The following is a 19,387-nucleotide window of genomic DNA, read 5'->3' as shown; positions in this document are numbered from 1 at the left end:
CTGGATGTGTCATACCCATGAACCCATCACCACAATGAAGAGAGTGAGCAAAGTTTCCTCTTCCCCTTTGTGATTCCTCCTGCTTCTCCGCCTGCTTCCAGCAACTTCTCATCTGCTCTCTGTAGCTGTATATTAGGTTGTATTTTCTGGAGTTTTATATAAATGCAGTCATACAGTGCTGTACTCTTTCTTTTGGCTTCTTGCAGCATAATTATTTTGAGATTCATCCTTGTCATTGTGTTATTAATAGTTTGTTTCTTTTCATTGCTGAATAGTATTCCACTGTGCAGATATACATTAGTCTGTATTCATTCATCTTTTAATGGACATTTGGATTGTGTCCGCTTTTGAGCTTTTAAAAAGGAACCTGTTTGAGAACATTCAGAATAAGCCTTTATATGAACATAGGCTTTCATTCTTGGGTAAATACCTAGGAGTAGAATAGCTGGATAATATGGTAGATGTATGTATTAAGGAAATTGCCTGGCTGTTTTCTGAAGTGGTTGTGCTGTATGTCCCCACCAGCAGTTTCTCCACATTCTTGCCAATTTTGGTCTGGTCAGTCTTTTTAATTTTAACCATTCTAATAGGTGTGTAGTGATATTATGGTTTTAATTTGTATTTCACCAGTTACCAATGATGTTGATCATCTTTTCATGCGTTTGTTTGCCATTTGTTTATCTTCTTTGGTGAAGTGTCTGTTCAAATCTTTTGCCTATTTTTAAAAATTACATTTTTTCTTTTTTTTGATGAGGAAGATGGGCCCTGAGCTAACATCTGTGCCAGTCTTCCTCTATTTTGTATGTGGGACGCCTGCTAGCATGGTTTGATGAGTGATGTGTAGGTCCATGCCTGGGATCCAAACCTGCACACCCTGGTCCACCAAAGCAGAGTGCACGAACCTAACCTCTATGCCACTGGGCCAGAATCAGTTAGATTTTTTTTTTTATTGTTTTGAGAGTTCTTTATATATATTCTGGGTACAAGTCCTTTATCAGGTACATACTTTGCAAGTATTTTCTTTCAGTCTGTGGGTTGTCTTTTCCTTCTGTTTTGAAAAAACAGAAGTTCTTAGTTTTGATCAAGTCCAATTTATTTTTTTAATTTTTTTAATTTTTATTTATTTAGTTTTTTGAGGAAGCTCAACCCTGAGCTAACTGCTGCCAATCCTCCTCTTTTTGCTGAGGAAGACTGGCCCTGAGCTAACATCCATGCCCATCTTCCTCTACTTTATATGTGGGACGCCTGCCACAGCATGGTGTGCTAAGCGGTGCCATGTCTGCACCCTTGATCCAAAGTGGCGAACCCTGGGCCACCGAGAAGCAGAACGTGCGAACTTAACTGCTCTGCCACCGGGCTGGCCCCCTGATCAAGTCCAATTTATTCATTTGTTCTTTTGTGGATTGTGCTTTTATTGTCATGTTAGAAATCTTGGCCTAACTTCAGGTCATGAAAATTTTGTCCAGTGTTTTCTTTTATAAAAAGTTTTATGGTTTTAGATTATACATTTAGATCTATGATCTGCATTGAGGTAATTTTTGTTTATTGTGCGATGTATGGATCAAAGTTAATTTATTTTTCCTTTGGCAAATGGATATCCAGTTGTTTTGGCACCATTTGTTGAAAAGGTCATCTTTTCTCTTTTGCACCTTTGTCAAAAATCAGTTGTCGTTATGTAACAGGTCCTGAAATTAGGTTTTGTTAGCTCTTGACTTTGTTCTTTTTCAAAGCTACTTTGGCTTTTCCAGGTCATTTGCATTTGCTTATGAATTTTAGAATAAAATTGTCAATTTCTATAAAAAAAAGCCTGCTGGGATTTTGATTGAGATGGCTTTGAATCTATAGATCAGTTTACTGTTTATTTAGGTCTTATTAAATTTCTCTCAGCACTGTTTCATAATTTTAATTGTACGTGTTTTTCACGTTTTGTCAGACTTATCCCCAAGTATTTAATATTTTTGATACTATTTTAAACAATGTTATTTTTAAAACTTGCTCTCCAATCAGGTCTTGTCCAATAAGCATGTGGCTCCTGATCATCTGTTGCAAATCTGCCAGCGCATCGGTCCCATGTTGGATAAGGAAATTCCACCCAGTATTTCAAGAGTCACTTCTTTACTTGGTGCAGGAAGGCAGTCTTTGCTACGTACAGCAAAAGGTACCTTAATTTGAAGAAGTGTTCTGCTTTGTATTACTAGCTTAATAATTATTATAATTGTGAAGTTATGTAAGCATTGTGGAAGAAAGGTGATATGTAACTATAAACCATGCTGTGGACTATAAAATTCTCTGCATTTAGCGTAGACATTGAATTTTATTACATAAGTGTTTAATGGGTCCTTCTGCATTTAAAAAAATGATAAAGGTATAGATGTTAAGCTAAAAAGCTTGAATTTATTGAGATGTGTTTGAGGTTTTATCAATGTGAGTTTTTAATTTTCCATTTTGTAGCTCACTTTATAACTTCATTGAATGTAATTGTATGTGTCTAATAAACTCTTTAAATGCCAGAAGTATTTCCTTTGATATTTAGGTTCTGAAAGCCCTTTGTTATAAGGGGAAGTGATTTTCTAAATTTGGTAGCTATTTGAAAACAAGCACCAAAAATGTACAATTGCATGGTTCTTTTTTCACCAATTTAATTTTTTTGCGAAGTTATGTGGTAGTGAAATGTTTGGAATTGCTGTTCTCTTTCTGTTAGCTTGGTATAAATCACTTAGACTAAGTATATGTATGTGATATGATCTGTGTATACAACGTGGCTTAACTGCTAATGGCAAGAATGTTGGCTCTTCTGATCCTGAGCATACGTCAAGTTCATCCCTCGTGATTATTTATAAGATTTGTTGATGTGATGCTGCCTCTTAGATGTACCACCAGTATAAAGCTTGACTGAGAAAGAACAAGCCTCCCTCTTGGTTCCATGCCAGACTGGTTTGTCAGCTTTAGTTGTTTCTTAGTGCTCTATGGCCATGCCACACTGTGGCTTGTATCAGGAAATTGTTCATATTCTTCCTTCTTTTGTGTCCCTATTCACCTTGTAATTATTCTGTTTTAGGTTGTTCTATAGTAGTTGCCTGGGTAGCCTGTTTTCCTCTGTTTTCTTTACTTGTGTCAAGCTCAATGTCGTTTTGTGATGAGCACTGCTTAAAAACTGGCAGACCTTAGAAGAGACTTCAGCAAGCTGCCCTAGGGTAGGGACCATATTTCTCTGTTTGTTTTGTACTAGTTCCACGAGAGGATGCCTTGTAACTGCTCTTTGATCATGATAGTGGTAATGAATTCATTCATGTAAAACATAATATGCCTGTTAGTTTGGGGCACCCGAGGCTCAGTAGAGGTTTAGTATGATGCCTTCCTTCCCTTCCTCTTTCAAGTTATGAAGAAGCTAATTTGTAGCACAGCATAATCTGTGTTCTGCTGCTGTCTCCTATAGAGGGGGCAGATAATTTTTCTTAGTATATTTGCTGGTAGGTCAAAGAAGGATGGGACTTAAGAATTAGTGTTCAGACTCAACAGATCCTATGTATGTGCTCTTGTGTAAAGGATTATTTATGATCCTAAAACAAGAGGAAAGCCATTTAATTTCCTCAGTACTTCCAGAGGAGATTGAAGTCATGGTAATATTGGCCAAAATTAATTTTAAAACTCAGTAACATTTAAATAGTTAAGTCAAGGGTTTTCATATAAATCAAAGAAATTAAAGTTTTCCTTATAAAAATTTCCAATTTTGGAAAGTTGGCTCAGTTGTGATTAAGAGCTTTTATCACTAGTATTGTATGGTATAATTCTGCATTGAAAAATAAAAACTTAACTTGACATTGAATGAGACTTGAGTTAAAAATCTGGTTTTATGGTCCATCTTGAGTAATCATTTGCAGTGGATCTCTTTAAAGGTCCCTGGAACCTTTGAGCCTCAGTTACCTCATTTGTAAATTGGCGATAATACCTACCTCACAGGGTTGTTGTGAGGATTCAATGAGATAATGTATGTTGAAAGCACTTTGTAAATTGTAAAGTGCTACTCAAATGTTAGTTGTTGTTGTATCTGAGATGTCTTAATTTTTTTTTTTCCTTCAGAAAATAGTCTAATAAACCTCTAGGGCTTTTCTGTTAAAGTATATTAGTTGGTAAAACTTTGAATAAACAGTTTATTACAATATACGTAAGTATTCTATAAAATCTTTCTTGGGGTTAACTTTCAAGATTTTATGTGTATCTAAAATTCATTTTAAAGACTGCAGGCACACAGTTTGGAAGGGCTCTGCCTTTGCTGCTCTTCATAGAGGAAGACCTCCTGAAATGCCGGTGAATTATGGTTCCCCACCCAATCTTGGTAAGTGAGGTTGGCCTTTTAGATACCCAAACCATTCTTTTAATTTCTTGACCAACTTTGTAACTGCTATATTAAAATTTAAAAGGAAATACTAGTAGTGTTTGTTGTTTCGTTAGTAACAAGTATCAATTTTCAGATTTGTTTTTCCAAAATAATTACTAAAAGTAATAAAAAGTAGTGAAAACCAATCTTGTTGTAATAAGAAGTCTGTACTAGTGATTATAGTGGAATAAAATTGGGAAAAAGTTTGTGTTCCATGATTTCTCAAATATTGATCTTGTGATCCTCTAGAAATTGTTTCGGAGTTTTTCTTAATGTTTTACGTATTGACTCCCCCTTAACCATTTTCGTTGTTTTTATTTCCTAGTGGAGATACATCGAGGAAAACAACTCACAGGGTGTTCCACTTTTAGCACAGCATTTCCAGGAACTATGTATCAGCATATAAAAATGCACAGAAGGATTCTCGGACATCTGTCAGCTGTTTACTGTGTAGCATTTGATAGGACAGGACATAGAATCTTTACAGTGAGTTAATATTTTAAACTCAATTTGATATCATCTGGAGCACTTCAGTGTGCATCAGAATCATTTAAGAAATCTTACAAAACATGTAGATTCTATGTTTCCCATTCTCAGGAGTTTTGACTCAGTAGGTCCAGTGTGGGGCCCATGAATTTGCATGTTTATTAAGTATCCCAGGTGATTCAGATGCGGATTGTCAGGCTTTGTGTGGGTTTGTGAGATGTTGGTTTACAGGAGTGCTTCTTGGGCATGATCATCAAGGATGCTTAAAAATATGCATGCCTAGTACTTCTTCTCCAGTCCATTCTAGACCTGCTGAATTAGGTTAATTTATATATGTGTATTAACCAAAAATAAATAAAAAAAATCCCCGCAAAAATCCAGATCTCTACAGGTGATTCATATTCACAGTAATTAGCCACTGATCCAGGGAAATTGATTGATTACTTGAACACTGAAATATTTTATAATTATTATAAAACTATATATATTATAAAACTAAAATGGTAATTTACCATTTTAATGTTTTAAGGGAAAAATAGGATGGGTAAGAAGTTTAATTTTTCAGTTGTGAGATTCAAAATAAATACTCATATATTTGCTGAATGGATGGATGCTTACTGGTACTATAAATTTGAGACTCTGGTTATTTAAAATGAGGGTGCTAGTCCTGTTATTTTGTAGCTGGTTTTGGGATTACCACTTACTCTTGTTTCTTAGCCTGTGAGATATATATCTGTCTTAACACTCATAAATTATTTAGCTTCATGTACACTAACCTGACATTTAACCATTGCACATTGACATAGGTGAGCCATGAATTTTAGTTGGACTATGACTTGGAAGAGAATTTTGGAAAAATAGTATTTATACTGTGTTCTAATTCATAGAAATGAAAATTTCACAGTATCTGACATGTGATTTCAAAAAACTATTATTTCAAAAGTGTTCTGACCGTAAGATTCATGATTTACAGAGTATTCTATGGTTGGAAAGAGAGGAATTGTTATAGATACTTAATCTGAGTGACATGTAAATAGTATTCTTTTAAATGATATAGAAGAGTTGCTGAATTAACATTTATTTTTGGGTGTATTTCTTTTTTTAGGGTTCAGATGATTGTTTGGTGAAGATTTGGTCAACACACAATGGTCGCTTATTGTCTACATTAAGAGGTCATTCTGCAGAAATTTCAGATATGGCAGTAAACTATGAAAATACAATGATTGCTGCAGGGAGCTGTGATAAAATAATTAGAGTGTGGTGCTTGAGAACTTGTGCCCCAGTTGCTGTGCTCCAAGGGCACACGGGATCCATTACATCTTTACAGGTAAACTAGCTTTAGTGTGCATGTTTGTGTATTATCTCATTTTCCTTTAAAACGCTTTTCTCTTTGGAGATGAGAAATAGTAAGATGCTTAGTAACTATATGATGTATTTTAAATTTAATAATCAAGAGAAAATATAATTAATCATAATTCCATGAACCTTGGAAGGGTGCCGTAATAAATGTCGAATGCAGTTAGAGCTTTATATGACGTCTTGGTGGAAGTCTTATTACTTCCTTTAAGTTTATGGCCGAACTGAATGAGTGTCAGTTACAAACTGGTGATAGGCTAACAATTTTTCTACTTTAAAACTTGTGGATTTTGGTAAGTTGATTAAATTTCCTGAAATATATTAAAAAATTTTTTTCACTTTATTGTGGAGGATAATTTTGAACATATACAAAGTGAACAGAATAGTATATAATAAACCCTTGTGTGACCATCAACCCGTGGCCAGTTCTTCCTCAACCACTTCACCTTGTACCTAAAGCAAATCATAGATTTCATATAGTATGTCTTTTTAAAAGATAAGGATTCTTTTTTTAAAAAAAACATCAAAATGTGATGTTATACTTCTTGATGTTCAAATTTCTAATTGTCTCATAAATAGCATTATTTTATTTAGGTTGTTTGAATTAGAAAAGACAAAATCTACACCTTACACTTGGTTGCTCTAGATTAAAAGAAGCTTAAAACAAATTGCACCCCTTTGCCCAATTTAAAAAAAAAATCACCTTGAAGTTTGTTTGTGGAAGGAATTGAGTTGTTTATCTGTGGAGTTCCGACAGTTTGGATGTTACCATTTCCGTCTTTGTGGAGTAGATTAACATGTTCCTCCGCGTTTCCTGTAAATTGGTTATTGGATCCAGAGCGCTATTTGTATTTAATGTGCACGAGAATCACTTTGAGGCCTTGTTTAAAGCACAGGTTGCTAGGCCCTGCAGCCAAAGGTTCCGATTCAGAATGGTGGAGGTGGGCCCTGAGAATTTGCGTTTAGAACAAGTTTCCCAGGTTCTGCTGCTGCTGCTCCAGGGACCACAATTTCGAGGTCACTGATCTAGAGGCTTGATTACCTTGAGGTGTATGCTCTTCCCGGCGTAAAATGTCTGGTGGTCTCTCGGTAGTAGGCATTGATGATCACTGCCTTAGATCCATTAGTTTATTAAGGACTGAAAATGGTGCCAGTCAGGCAGTTTTTTGAAAATCACCTTTTGTTAGGAGATAATGATTTGTAAAGCTTTTTAAGACACAGTGGTGCCTCCAATTTGAGTTTGGTTAAAACTGTGAGAGTGGTTCCATTTTCTTAAGTGAATTTACGCAGGGTGTATGTGAAATGGTCTCTAAATAGATTTGGTATGAAGTTCTGTGATAAAAGTGGCTTTTTTCAACTCTTCTCGTCAGTATTCTTGAAGAATAGAGTTTGCAGACTTATTTTTGAAGGAAGACAATTATAGTTGGGATTGTCTTTTATTTTGAAAGTTAAGCAAGATTTTTGGTTTCCTTGTTTGTTTTTAGGCAAAGAGTATGTTGTTCTCTGGAAGGTTTCATAGTTTGAAATTAATTCACATCCGAGCTGTGTTCCACAGTTGACATTTTATTTGATAATAAACTTACAGATATAGCAGCAAATAAGAAAACTTATACTTTGTGAGGGTGTCTGTCTTTAAACCATTCGGGAGTTCTTCAGCATGCAAGTGGAGCTCTGGTCTTCCCTGAAACCCATTCTTTTAGGTAATGGGAGCCTACACGTGATTACCATTTACTAAATATATCTGAAAAATCTATTTGGGTGGTAGTAAGTTTTTATACATCAGAAGGTACATCTGTGCTTTGTTAGTGGTTGCTTTGAATTTCAAAGTCAAACAAATGCATGATTTTAATTATTCTGTTTCCTGTTCTTTACCTTGTTACTGGCATATAGAAACCATTTTTAATTTTAGTAAAGGTTTTTTTAATTCATAAAAAAAGTACAAGTAGTAGTATTTGCAGAAAAATTATACAGTAGTTAATAGCAAATAAGAAAATTAAAAAACCTCCATAATCTTACCCTCTAGAAATAATCACTGTCAATATTTTAGAATATACCTTTCTCAAGGGTAGCATTATATAATGTCGCTTAATACTTACTTTCTTAAGAATGTTAGTATTAGACATAGCCAGGTTCAACCAGAAGTAGAACCTTTTGTTTAAATAAAAGAGTAGCAAGTGAACATTCCTCAGGAATGAAAGACATAATGAGTAGCTGGCTTGGACTAACCTTTTTAACAACAACTATAAAAGCTGGACAAAGGTGAAAAATACCTGAGGTACTAATATAATGAGGAATTGTGGAGCCAAGATACAGTAGATGAGGAAGGTCCAGAGATAGGAGCCTTGAGTTTTGAAGGCATTTGTCAGTTCCACATAAGAGGTGGCTGAGAAGCTTAGCAGAACTTTTGACAGACTTTTACGGTTAGGGAGGATATATCTTGGGAGTTATCTACACATAAGTTCAGCTAATTAAAAGAAATGGAAAAAATTGCAACAGAGAACTGAAAGTTAGTAAAAAGGAAATTCTAAAATTGAAATAGAATTTAGAATTCAGCCCATGGTTTTAACAGCAGATTAGATACCACTGGAGAAGTCAGAGAAAATTAATAAAGTGACGTCAGAAGAAAATAGATTGAAGCACAGAGGGATAAAGGTTGGATTATACAGAAAAGAGTTTTAAGAGATAGTTAGGATATACTGGAAAGATACCACATGAGTATACATACATATATGCCATGCGTGTAATTGGAATTCCTGAAGAAGAGAAGAGAATGAAGCAAAAGCTAGACTTGAAGTGATAATAGCTGAGAATTTTGCAAAATTCACTGAAGAAATAAAGCCACAGATTGAAGAAACAATAAGGACCCTGAGCAGAATAAGTATACAGAAAACTACAACTGCTGAACATCACAATAAAACTTAAAACTGAAGATAAGGAGAAATCTTCAAGTAGCCAGAGGGAAAAATAAAGAAGCCCTAAGACTGACGGCTGGCTTCTCAGTAGAAGTAATGGAACTTGATAGACAAAGGAGTAATCTTTTTACGGTGATAATAGAAAACAACTGCCAGTCAAGAATTCTGAACCTGTTCAAAATATCGTTGAAGTGCAGTAAACACATTTTCAGACAAAGTGAGAATTTTTTACCAATGGATCAGCACTAAGGAGAATTCTAAATAGCATTTTTGAGGCAGAGAAGGGATGGGATCCCGGATTTGGAGATGCAAGAATTAAAAAGAAGTATGTGGATAATTGGAAATAAACATTGACTATATACAGGTTTAGTATCTTAGGAGTTTTAAAATATATATGGAATTAAAATAACAAATAGTGATAATAGCTTGTATATCAGGAGGAGGTAACTTTATTCTAAGATCTTTGCATTATTCAAGAACTGAAAAATATAAATTTACATTAGACTTTTAATAAGACGAAGATACATTTTGTAATCTCTAAAAGAACAGCTAAAAGACTAGCAAGAGAATGCATAATTACCAAGCTAATGGAGGGGGACATACGGAAAAGTGAAAAAAATTGAAAAGACAAGGAGAGAAAAAGAAATGTGGGAAAGTCCTAAGATGATAGTAGGAGTCATTAAAAGGCAGTATAATCATATTATTTGGAAATGCATTGAATGGTCCAAATGAGAGACAAAGAATTTGGACATAATTACTAAACAAAGCCCCTCCTTCAATATAAGTGTATAGGGAGGCTGAGAGTAAAGGATAGAAAAAATCTGGCAAACATGTAACCATAGGCAGACTAGTGCTGGTATAGTAATATTAAATAGGCTTTAAGGCAAATAATATTTTTAGAGATAAAGAGGGACAATTTATAATGATAAAAGGTTTCGTTAGACAGGAAGACGAGTTCTAAATTTTTATCTGTTCAGTAACACAGACTCAGGAGACATAAAGCAAAAATAGAACCTATGAGGAAAAATAGACCTCTGTAATCGTAATGGGAGATTAGCACACCTCTGTGTCTCTCAGTAACTGTAAAAGAACAAACTATATCATTAAGAATGTAGGTTTGAACAATATAAATAATAAACTTGACCTGGATGATACATTAGAACATTGCCTATAATATTTGCATCGTTTCTTTTCAGTCATAAGTGGGATGTCTATTATGTAAATATTGTCAACATTTCAAACCTGAAAGCAAGTTCTCAACAGATTTGAAAATACTGATGTAATCCTAAGTATATTCTGTGACAATAGTGCATTTAAGCCAGAAATTACTAACAGAATTAATAGAACAGTCCTCACTTTTTATTTTTTTATTTTTTCTTATTTTTTAAAGATTTTATTTTTCCTTTTTCTCCCCAAAACCCCCTCGTACATAGTTGTATATTTTTAGTTGTGGGTTCTTCTGGTTGTGGCATGTGGGATGCCTCCTCAGCATGGCCTGATGAGCGGTGCCATGTCTGCACCCAGGACCCAGACTGGCAAAACCCTGGGCCACCGAAGCAGAGTGCGCGAACTTAACCACTTGGCCAGGGGGCCAGCCCCAATCCTCACTTTTTAAATTAAGCAATGTCCTTTTTTTCTTTTGAGGAAAATTAGCCCTGAGCTAACGTCTGCTGCCAGTCCTTCCCCTTTTCTTTTTGGTTTTTTTTTTTTTTTTTTTGCTGAGGAAGACTAGCCCTGAGCTAACATCTATGCTCATCTTCCTCTATTTTATGTGTGGGACACCTGCCACAGCATGGCTTGACAAGTGGTGCATAGGTCCTGGGATCCAAACCAGTGAACCCTGGGCTGCTGAAGTGGAACGTGCGAACTTAACTGCTGCGCCACTGGGCAGGTCCCAAGCAATATACTTTTAAATACCCATGCATCAAAGAAGAAATCACGGTAAAAATTAGCAAATATTTTGAACTGATTAATAATGAAAATATTGTATATTATAACTTGTGGGACATAGAGTTTGGTAACCAGCCACCAAGATGGTGCCCAGTGATTCTTGCTTCCTGGTACTCACACCCCTTGGTAGTCCCCATGTTGAATAGGGTTGACTTGTGTAACCTGTGGGGTGTTGGGAAAGTGGTGTAGTGTGACTTCCGGTGCTAGATAGTGGAACACATGGAAGCTTCTGTCTTAGTGTCTTGATTCACTTGTCTTAAGGGAAGCCAGCTCTCATGTTGATAGGACACTCAAGCAGCCCTATGGAAAGGTCTTCATAGCAAATAACTGAAGTCTCTAACATAGCTGTGTGAGTCAGCCGTTTTGGAAGCAGGTCCTCCATCCCCAGTTAAGCCCAACCTGATTTTGACTGCAACCTCCTGAGACCCTGAGCCAGAACCACCCACCTAAGCTGTTTCTGAATTCTTAACCCTTGGAGACTGAGATGATGAGTGTTTACTGTTTTTGTAGCTAAATTTTGGGATAATTTGTTACACAGTAGTATAATTAATACACAGCTGAAGCTGTACTGAAAGGGGAATTTGTAGCCCTCATTGCATATATTAAAAAAGAAAGACTGAAATTCAGTGATCAAATATATTTCTTAGGAAGTTAGAAAAATAACAAGAAACAACAGAGAAGGAGGAAGTTAGGAAGTACAGAAATTAAGGATAGAAAAAATAAGCATAGCAGTAGAGAGGATCAGCAAAGGCAAAAGTTCTTTGAAAGACTGAAAATGTTGGTATATGACTGAGATTAATCAAAGAACAAAAAGGAAATGTCACAAATAACCATTATCAAGTCTGAAAAAGGGGCACCATTATAAACCCTTCAGACTTTGAAAAGAGGGTATTTTTGGGGGGCTGGCCCGGTGGCGCAGTGGTTAACTGCGCACGTTCCGCTTCGGCGGCCTGGGGTTCACTGGTTTGGATCCTGGGCGCAGACATGGCACTGCTTGTTAAGCCATGCTGTGGCAGGTGTCCCACATATAAAGTAGAGGAGGATGGGCGCGGATGTTAGCTCAGGGCCAGCCTTCCTCAGCGAAAGGAGGGGGATTGGCGGCAGATGTTAGCTCAGGGCTAATCTTCCTCAAAAAAAAAAAAAAGGATATTTTAAAACTTTATAGAGGAAATTAGAAAATTTAGATGAAACAGGTAAATACTCAGAAAAACACTTACTAAGACTGGCACAAAGAAAGAAAATATGAATAGGCCTGAAAGTATAAAATGCATTGTTCTGTAGTTAAAATTCTTTCTCTACTTATTAGTATTTCTGTCAAAAATGTTTAACCTGAATCTCATCATGAAGTGGTCAGACAAATCCAAATTTGAAGCAATCTGTGAAATAAATCTGTATCTTTTAAAAGTTTAGTTTCAAGAAAGGCAGAAAAAGGTGGTAGAATTGGTTTATAAGGAAACTAAGAAAATGTGACAAATGTAAATGTAATGTGTGAGCCTTGGTTTCAGTCCTGGCTTGCAGAGAGGAAAAAACTTATAAAGCACATTTGAGAAGTTGGGGGAAATTTCAATATGAATTTTATATTACGTAATAGTATTGTACTGATAATAAATTTCTTGAGTGCTGATTAGTGTATTATAGTTATCTAGGAGAATGTCTGTTCTTAGAGAGAGATGCTGAGTATTGTAGGGCTGAAGCATGGTGTCTGCAGTCCAGATTCAGATGGTTCATGTCTATCCATCTATAGCATGAGGCAAGTACGGCAAAGTGTTAATGATTAGTGAATCTTGCTGACCAATAAATGAGTGTTCATTGTACTCTTCTGGCAACTTTTATGCAGACTGAAATATTGCAAAATTAAATGTTTGGGAAAGTGAACTATATACTATTACTGCAGCTGTTCAACATTAGCGAGTACTACCAGGCAAGAAAGGACAAAAATGTATAAATATTGGAAAGGAAGAGACAAAATTCTTATTTTCAGTTTGGTTGCCTGCTTAAAAAACCCAAGAGAATCAATTCAACATGCCTTGAATAGGTTACAGTTTATCTTATAAAATAATAGTTTTGGGACCAGATAGTCAGAATGGCTGCACAGCCTTGTGAATGTACTAAATGCCACTGAATTGTACATTTTAAAGTGGTTAACATGGTGAATTTTATGTTGTGTGGATTTTATCATGCACACACATTCTCCCCCCCGCCCCCCCGTCTCACTCTCTCTAATAGCTCTGTCTGGAATGCACATGTGAGCACATGGAAAGGATTTGCATTTTAACAGTTCATGAGACAGTTAACTACTCTTGAATAATGCATTCTTTAATAGCGAAATAGAGGATCAGCATGCATTAAGGACTCCTTATTTTGTCACTGAACAAGTTGTGAAAGTAGAAGTTATTATGCTCCTAGGCATATGTTATATATTAGATAGTTACTCAGAATGTGTAGATTTCAAGACAATCATTTTGGCTTTGAAAGTAGACATGTGAGATTGTGGTACAGAATCATAAAGCCAAAAGGGACTTTGGTAAATTATAGTTCTGTTTCCTTTATGCCTGATTCATCTAACCCATCTTAGAAAAATGAGACTCATTATTTTTAATATCCAGAAATGCATATTATAGTCATTGATGAGTAGCTTTGAGGGTGATTAATAAAACATACTGTATGTCAGTGATACTGCATTTGAGGAAATGTTGGTACGTAGGAACAGTAAAAGGGAGGCTTCAAGGGTTGAAAAATGCCTGTCAGGCAGAAAAAAAAAAAAAAAAAACTCAAGAAAACTCCAAGCTCAGAGGATTCACAGGTGAATTCTGTTAAAACCTATTAGGACTCCTGAGAGCTTAGTAAAATGGATAGATATAGGACCCACGTCCTAAAATCAAAACTTGCCTATAAACTATCAAATAACCAATTAGCAAATATATTGGAAAAATAACTTAATTTATGATAGCAACAAAAGCCTTCAAGCACGTAGGAATAAACTTACCAGGAAATGGGAAAAGTCTGTATGAAGAAAGGTCTTAAAAATAATGACAGAACCTTGGGTGAGGGGGGAGGGAACGGTCTAAATAAGTGCAAATGTCTACTGTGCCCTGAATCAGAAGACTCAGTGTTGCAAAGATGTCAGATTTTTCCAAATTATGGTATCAAGTCAGTGTACTTACTTTTGAAATCCCATTTGCTTTGTTTTGGTGAAACTTAGTATGCCGTCAAGTTCATTTAGAAGAGAAAAATAAGCACACACAGCCAAAAAACCCCCCAAACGTGAAACCCACAACTTTTTGCCATGCTGGGTATTTAAAAATGCTTTAAAGGTGTTAGAGAGAAAATAATATGGTGTCAACCCAGGGATAGCCGAAGATAGCAGTGAGAAAAAATAGAGAGCAGCAAACCCCTTGTATATCCGGGGAGTTGATTGAGTTATAACTCAGATGACTGAAAGTAAAATTGTCCTTCCGTAGGTGTTGAGGTTTAGGATTTCTAAAGTACTCTGTGTATGCAAGATTCAAATTTTACCATGATGCTTTAATTTTAATTGACAAGACTATACAATTATTAATATAACTTGTTATTACTTTTAATGGAATATTCTCCAAAACTCAGTTTTAGTCCATATTCTGGAATATATCTACTTAGGTGTAAATAATCACTTTCAACATTTTAAAAACCCTTTATTTGTACACTTGAGGAGGTGGAGCTTGGAAGAAGCTTTTTCGAAGATGGCATAGGTTCACATCCTACCTCCCTTACAAAGTGTATAACCTTGGGAAAAACCATGAAACGGATAATAAGCTATCTCTCTGGGATGTTTTAATGATGAACTAAATAAGCATTTATGTCTAACAAAAAATCACTTCTTCCTAACTCTTCCTCTTCTGTAATGGCAGTACTGGGCTTCATTTGCTAGTAAGCTCCTCTGTCTAGAATGTCTCATGAGTCAGCAAGCTGTGTTGCTTCATTCTTCTGGCTTTCCTCCCCGTTTTAGGGGGAAGGATGGGGGTACTGCCTTCCAGTTACGGTTCTTAGATTAATTGGATTGATTTTGGCTCTTTGTTACATCTTATCTCTTCCTTTCAATCAGGATTGTGGACTGCTGTCAGAGAAATCTTTGGCTTGCCTTAGTGTTTTTCTTGTGAACTACAATACTCTTAACTTGGTGCTATCGGGTACAGATTCTCTACCCATTTAACCCATTTGGCCACCACTTCCAAAAATGAACACTTGAGTCATATAGATCTTTTTGTGGTTGTCAAATCCCGTATTCTCTCTCACTTTTATATTTGTTCATATTCCTTTACCTAGTTTTTCTTGTGTTCTTTGTATTTTCTTCTCCATCTTTTAAGCTTTCTTGAATGTCTCTGGACCAAATTGATCTCCTCTCTAGCTTGTTTGTATAGCACAGTTGGTACTTTATTAAACACAAATGTCAGCCCTATTCTGAAGTTACAATGTAATTCTTGTGTTTTTTAATAATATTTTAATGATTTTGTTGGGGTTTTTTTTTGAGGAAGATTAGCCCTGAGCCAACATTTGCTGCCAGTCCTCCTCTTTTTACTGAGAAAGACTGGCCCCGAGCTCACATCTGTGCCCATCTTCCTCTACTTTATGTGTGGGACGCCTGCCATGGCATAGTGTGCAAAGGGGTGCCCTGTCTACACCGGGATCCACACCAGCGAACCCCGGGCTACCAAAGCGGAATGTGCGAACTTAACCGCTGCGCTGCTGGACCGGCCCCTGATTTTTAAAAAAAATATTTAAATTGTTGATCCACTTGGAATTTATCCTGGTGTACAGTCGAAAGTTTCCTGGATTGTTGCAGTATGCAGTGATCCATTGTTTCCCCAACTGATTTGAGATGACACTTTTATCTTACTTAAATCTTGTATTAGGGTCCATTTTGGATGTCCTATTTTTTCTGTTGGTCATTCTGTCAATGTACGTACTGGACTCCATACTTTTAATTATCAAGACTGTGATATGCTTTCATATTGATAGGACTGGATCTTCACTTTATCTTTGTAAAAGTTTTTCTGGTAATTTTTGTTAATTTTGAAAATAATCTTTTATTGAGATCAATCACGTTACAACTCCCTAACAGCGATAGACTTTCCTTTTTTTTAAGATTTTATTTTTTCCTTTTTCTCCCCAAAGCCCCCCGGTACGTAGTTGTATATTCTTCGTTGTGGGTCCTTCTAGTTGTGGCATGTGGGATGCTGCCTCAGCGTGGTTTGATGAGCAGTGCCATGTCCGTGCCCAGGATTTGAACCAACGAAACACTGGGCCGCCTGCAGCGGAGCGCGCCAACTTAACCACTCGGCCACGGGGCCAGCCCTTTCCTTTTTTTTATAGGTTATAATTTTTCACTACAATAGTATCACCTGTATTTTGGATTTCTCATGTTTTTCTTCAAGTGTCAATTGAAGTTAACATTGAAAATTAACCTGTAACTTTAGTAGAAGTTTAAGAAACTGATTTGTATATTTTACTGCTTCTTAGTTTAGCCCAATGGCCAAGGGCTCTCAAAGATACATGGTTTCTACTGGTGCTGATGGGACAGTTTGCTTTTGGCAGTGGGATTTAGAATCCCTGAAATTCAGGTAAGTGGCTTGAATTGTGTAATAAGTTTTCTTTTTTAATGTTGTTAACGATTTAGTCTAATGAAATGAAGTCTGATTGCTACATTATGTATTGTGGTTGCCTTTTTACTTTTGAACTTAATTTTTATTATATATAGCATATGTGCTATATTGACTATTTACTGTTTGCAGTTTACTGTTTAGATGGTTGGATGTGTGAAAGAAGCATAGCTATTCTATCTGAGTGGACACGTTTTTGTGAAGAAAAAGTGAGAGAGTATGTATGTGAAACATTTTGAAAAATGTTAGAAATGTATAATTAGATAACATAGTCAGAAATTTAGGCAGGATCATTAAGAATCAGAAGACCTGGATTACAGACCTGTGCTGTTGACTAGCTGCATCTGCCTGTTGGGCACTTTAGAGGTAGCTAGTGCAATTGGTCAACTGAATTGTGAATTTACATTTAAAAACTGATACTTGAGTCAGTTAGTAACTTTTAAAAGTTATTAACTTTTGAGCATATTTCAAACAACTTATGTGAATCTTTTTAAAATCTGAATACAGGTCACGTATTGTTGATGGAAACTTTGTTCAAATTGAGATGTATTTTAAGAGTCTGGTACACTCTGGAAGATTTCAAAGATTTAATATGAAAGAAAGGATCTAAAGTTCTCATTAAAATTTTATTACATTTCTTTCTTTTTAAAGATTGGCGCCTGAGCTAACAAATGTTGCCAATCGTCTTCTTCTTTTTCCTTTTCTTTCTGCCTTTTCTCCCCAAATACCCCCAGTACATAGTAGTGTATTTTAGTTGTGGGTCCTTCTAGTTGTGGCACGTGGGACACCGCCTCAGCATGGCCTGACGAGTGGTGCCATGTCTGCGCCCAGGATCTGAACCAGCGAAACCCTGGGCTGCCGCAGCAGAATACGTGAACTTAACCACTTGGCTGCAGGGCCAGCCCTGAAAATTTTATTAATGTTGATGTGACCTTTTTGATAAATTGGATTAAATGAAATAAAACTAATTTTATTTCTTTTTATTTTTAATGTGGCTACTAAAAAGTTTAAAGGTATACATGTGGCTTGCATTCTATTTCTGTGGGCTGGTGGTATAGCCTGGTGGTTTTAGAGCCTGCTCTGTAGCCTTGATGATGGGTTCACTTACACTCTCTGAGCTTTAGTCCCCTCAGTTACAGAACGCGGGTTGGTAGGCCTGCTCCTTCTATGTAGTAGGATCGGTATGAAGGTGGGGTTTGAACAGTCTTCTAAAATCTATCCAGCTATAATAGCATATGTAGAAATATTTGGTGTACTATGATGTACTATAGAAATGATTATAATATTTAAATATACTAGATTAAAACCAATAATTTAAATTGTGTTAATGTGTTAAACTAATGTATTTTAAAACATCTTCTTTTGAAGCCCGCGTCCCCTGAAGTTCACTGAAAAGCCTAGACCAGGTGTTCAAATGCTTTGTTCTTCTTTTAGTGTTGGTAAGATAACTTTAGTAATTTTTTTTCTTAGTTTCAATTTAGCATTTTATTGAGTGGCCACATTATTGCTACGAACTTTTATCAGATACATGGTAAATGACTTATGTTCATTTCATTAGGTTTAATCTATGATCTTCATTTAATTAGCCTTTTTCTTCTTTCACTCCCCCATTCTGCCTTTCTCTGATTTCCAATGGTAATTAGAATCAGTGATGTGAGAGACAGATAGAAGAGAAGAGGAGGCTTAAGGTGTGTCCACATGAGTAGTGTGCCAGGTGCCCAAACTGTGATTTTCTTTTAATAGGCTAACCTGTATATTTTTGATAGTTTAAATTTGTTTTCCACACATCTTGGTGAAATTATTTCCCATTTTCTTTTCTTACACAGTGAACTTATATGGTAACCTTTCTTTTTAAAGGTCAAAGATTTTTTCCCCCATAAAAGTCTGAAAACTTCAGCAAGTGAACTTTATATTCCTTAGCTAAGTTCCGGTATGTAAAGTTGTTTAGAAAGCAGAGTCCGTTTTGTGAAGCATTTTTAGAGCAGTGGCACTTGAAGTCATTGCCACAAGTAATAAAGCAGAGGGAGAGAGTAAATATTTCCAGATTGAATTAACTGTTTTTCTTATTATTAATGCCTCATCCAATGTGTGTTCTTTTTTTTTTTCTTTTTAACACTGTCAAACAATTTTCTGACACGATCTGAGTTTCCTACAGTTCAAATCAGTTCCGACACTATGTATCTAGAGAGTAGGGTGAGATATCACAGGTTAAGGGCTCAGTCTTACGAGAGTCCCCTCCTCCTGCAAACTTCAGACTAGGTTGTCACCTGTGCTGACCAACCGGCTACAGATTGGAGGTTACCACAACCCCCTCTTTGGGGTCAATTAATTGGCTAGAACACCTCACAGAACTCAGACATTTTACTTACTAGATTTCCAGTTAATTATAAAAGGATGTAATTTGGGAACAGCTGAATAAAAGATATGCATAGGATAAAGTATGTAGGAGGGGACACTCTGTGGGCATGCCACTGTCCCCTAATCTCCACTTGTTCACCAACCAGGAAGCTCTCCGAATCCCATCCTTTTGGGTTTATATGAAGGCTTTGTTACATAGGCATGATTGATTTCATTATGATCCAACTCTCTCCTCCTTCCTGTCACCCCAGGTTGGACTGAAAGTTCCAAACCTCTAATCACATGATTGGTTCCCCTGGCAATCAGTACCC

At 36.2% G+C, this 19,387-nt stretch overlaps 1 protein-coding gene across 1 annotated transcript in view; it reads left to right on the top strand.

The window, feature by feature from the left end:
• The window catches only part of LOC124231567 (bromodomain and WD repeat-containing protein 1-like), a 122,865-nt gene that overhangs the window by 21,353 nt on the left and 82,125 nt on the right, over nucleotides 1-19,387 (top strand). Inside the window, exons 5-10 of the mRNA XM_046648358.1 lie at nucleotides 2,008-2,158; nucleotides 4,238-4,336; nucleotides 4,704-4,864; nucleotides 5,970-6,191; nucleotides 16,579-16,679; nucleotides 18,087-18,157. Of these exons, the coding sequence (XP_046504314.1) occupies nucleotides 2,008-2,158; nucleotides 4,238-4,336; nucleotides 4,704-4,864; nucleotides 5,970-6,191; nucleotides 16,579-16,679; nucleotides 18,087-18,157 (805 nt within the window). The remainder of the gene's footprint in view (nucleotides 1-2,007; nucleotides 2,159-4,237; nucleotides 4,337-4,703; nucleotides 4,865-5,969; nucleotides 6,192-16,578; nucleotides 16,680-18,086; nucleotides 18,158-19,387) is intronic.

This window comes from Equus quagga, chromosome 21, assembly GCF_021613505.1.
Source record: "Equus quagga isolate Etosha38 chromosome 21, UCLA_HA_Equagga_1.0, whole genome shotgun sequence".
Taxonomy (NCBI): Eukaryota; Metazoa; Chordata; class Mammalia; order Perissodactyla; family Equidae; genus Equus; species Equus quagga.
Note: the sequence above shows the minus strand (reverse complement) of the source record. Positions and strands in the feature narration are given on the sequence as shown.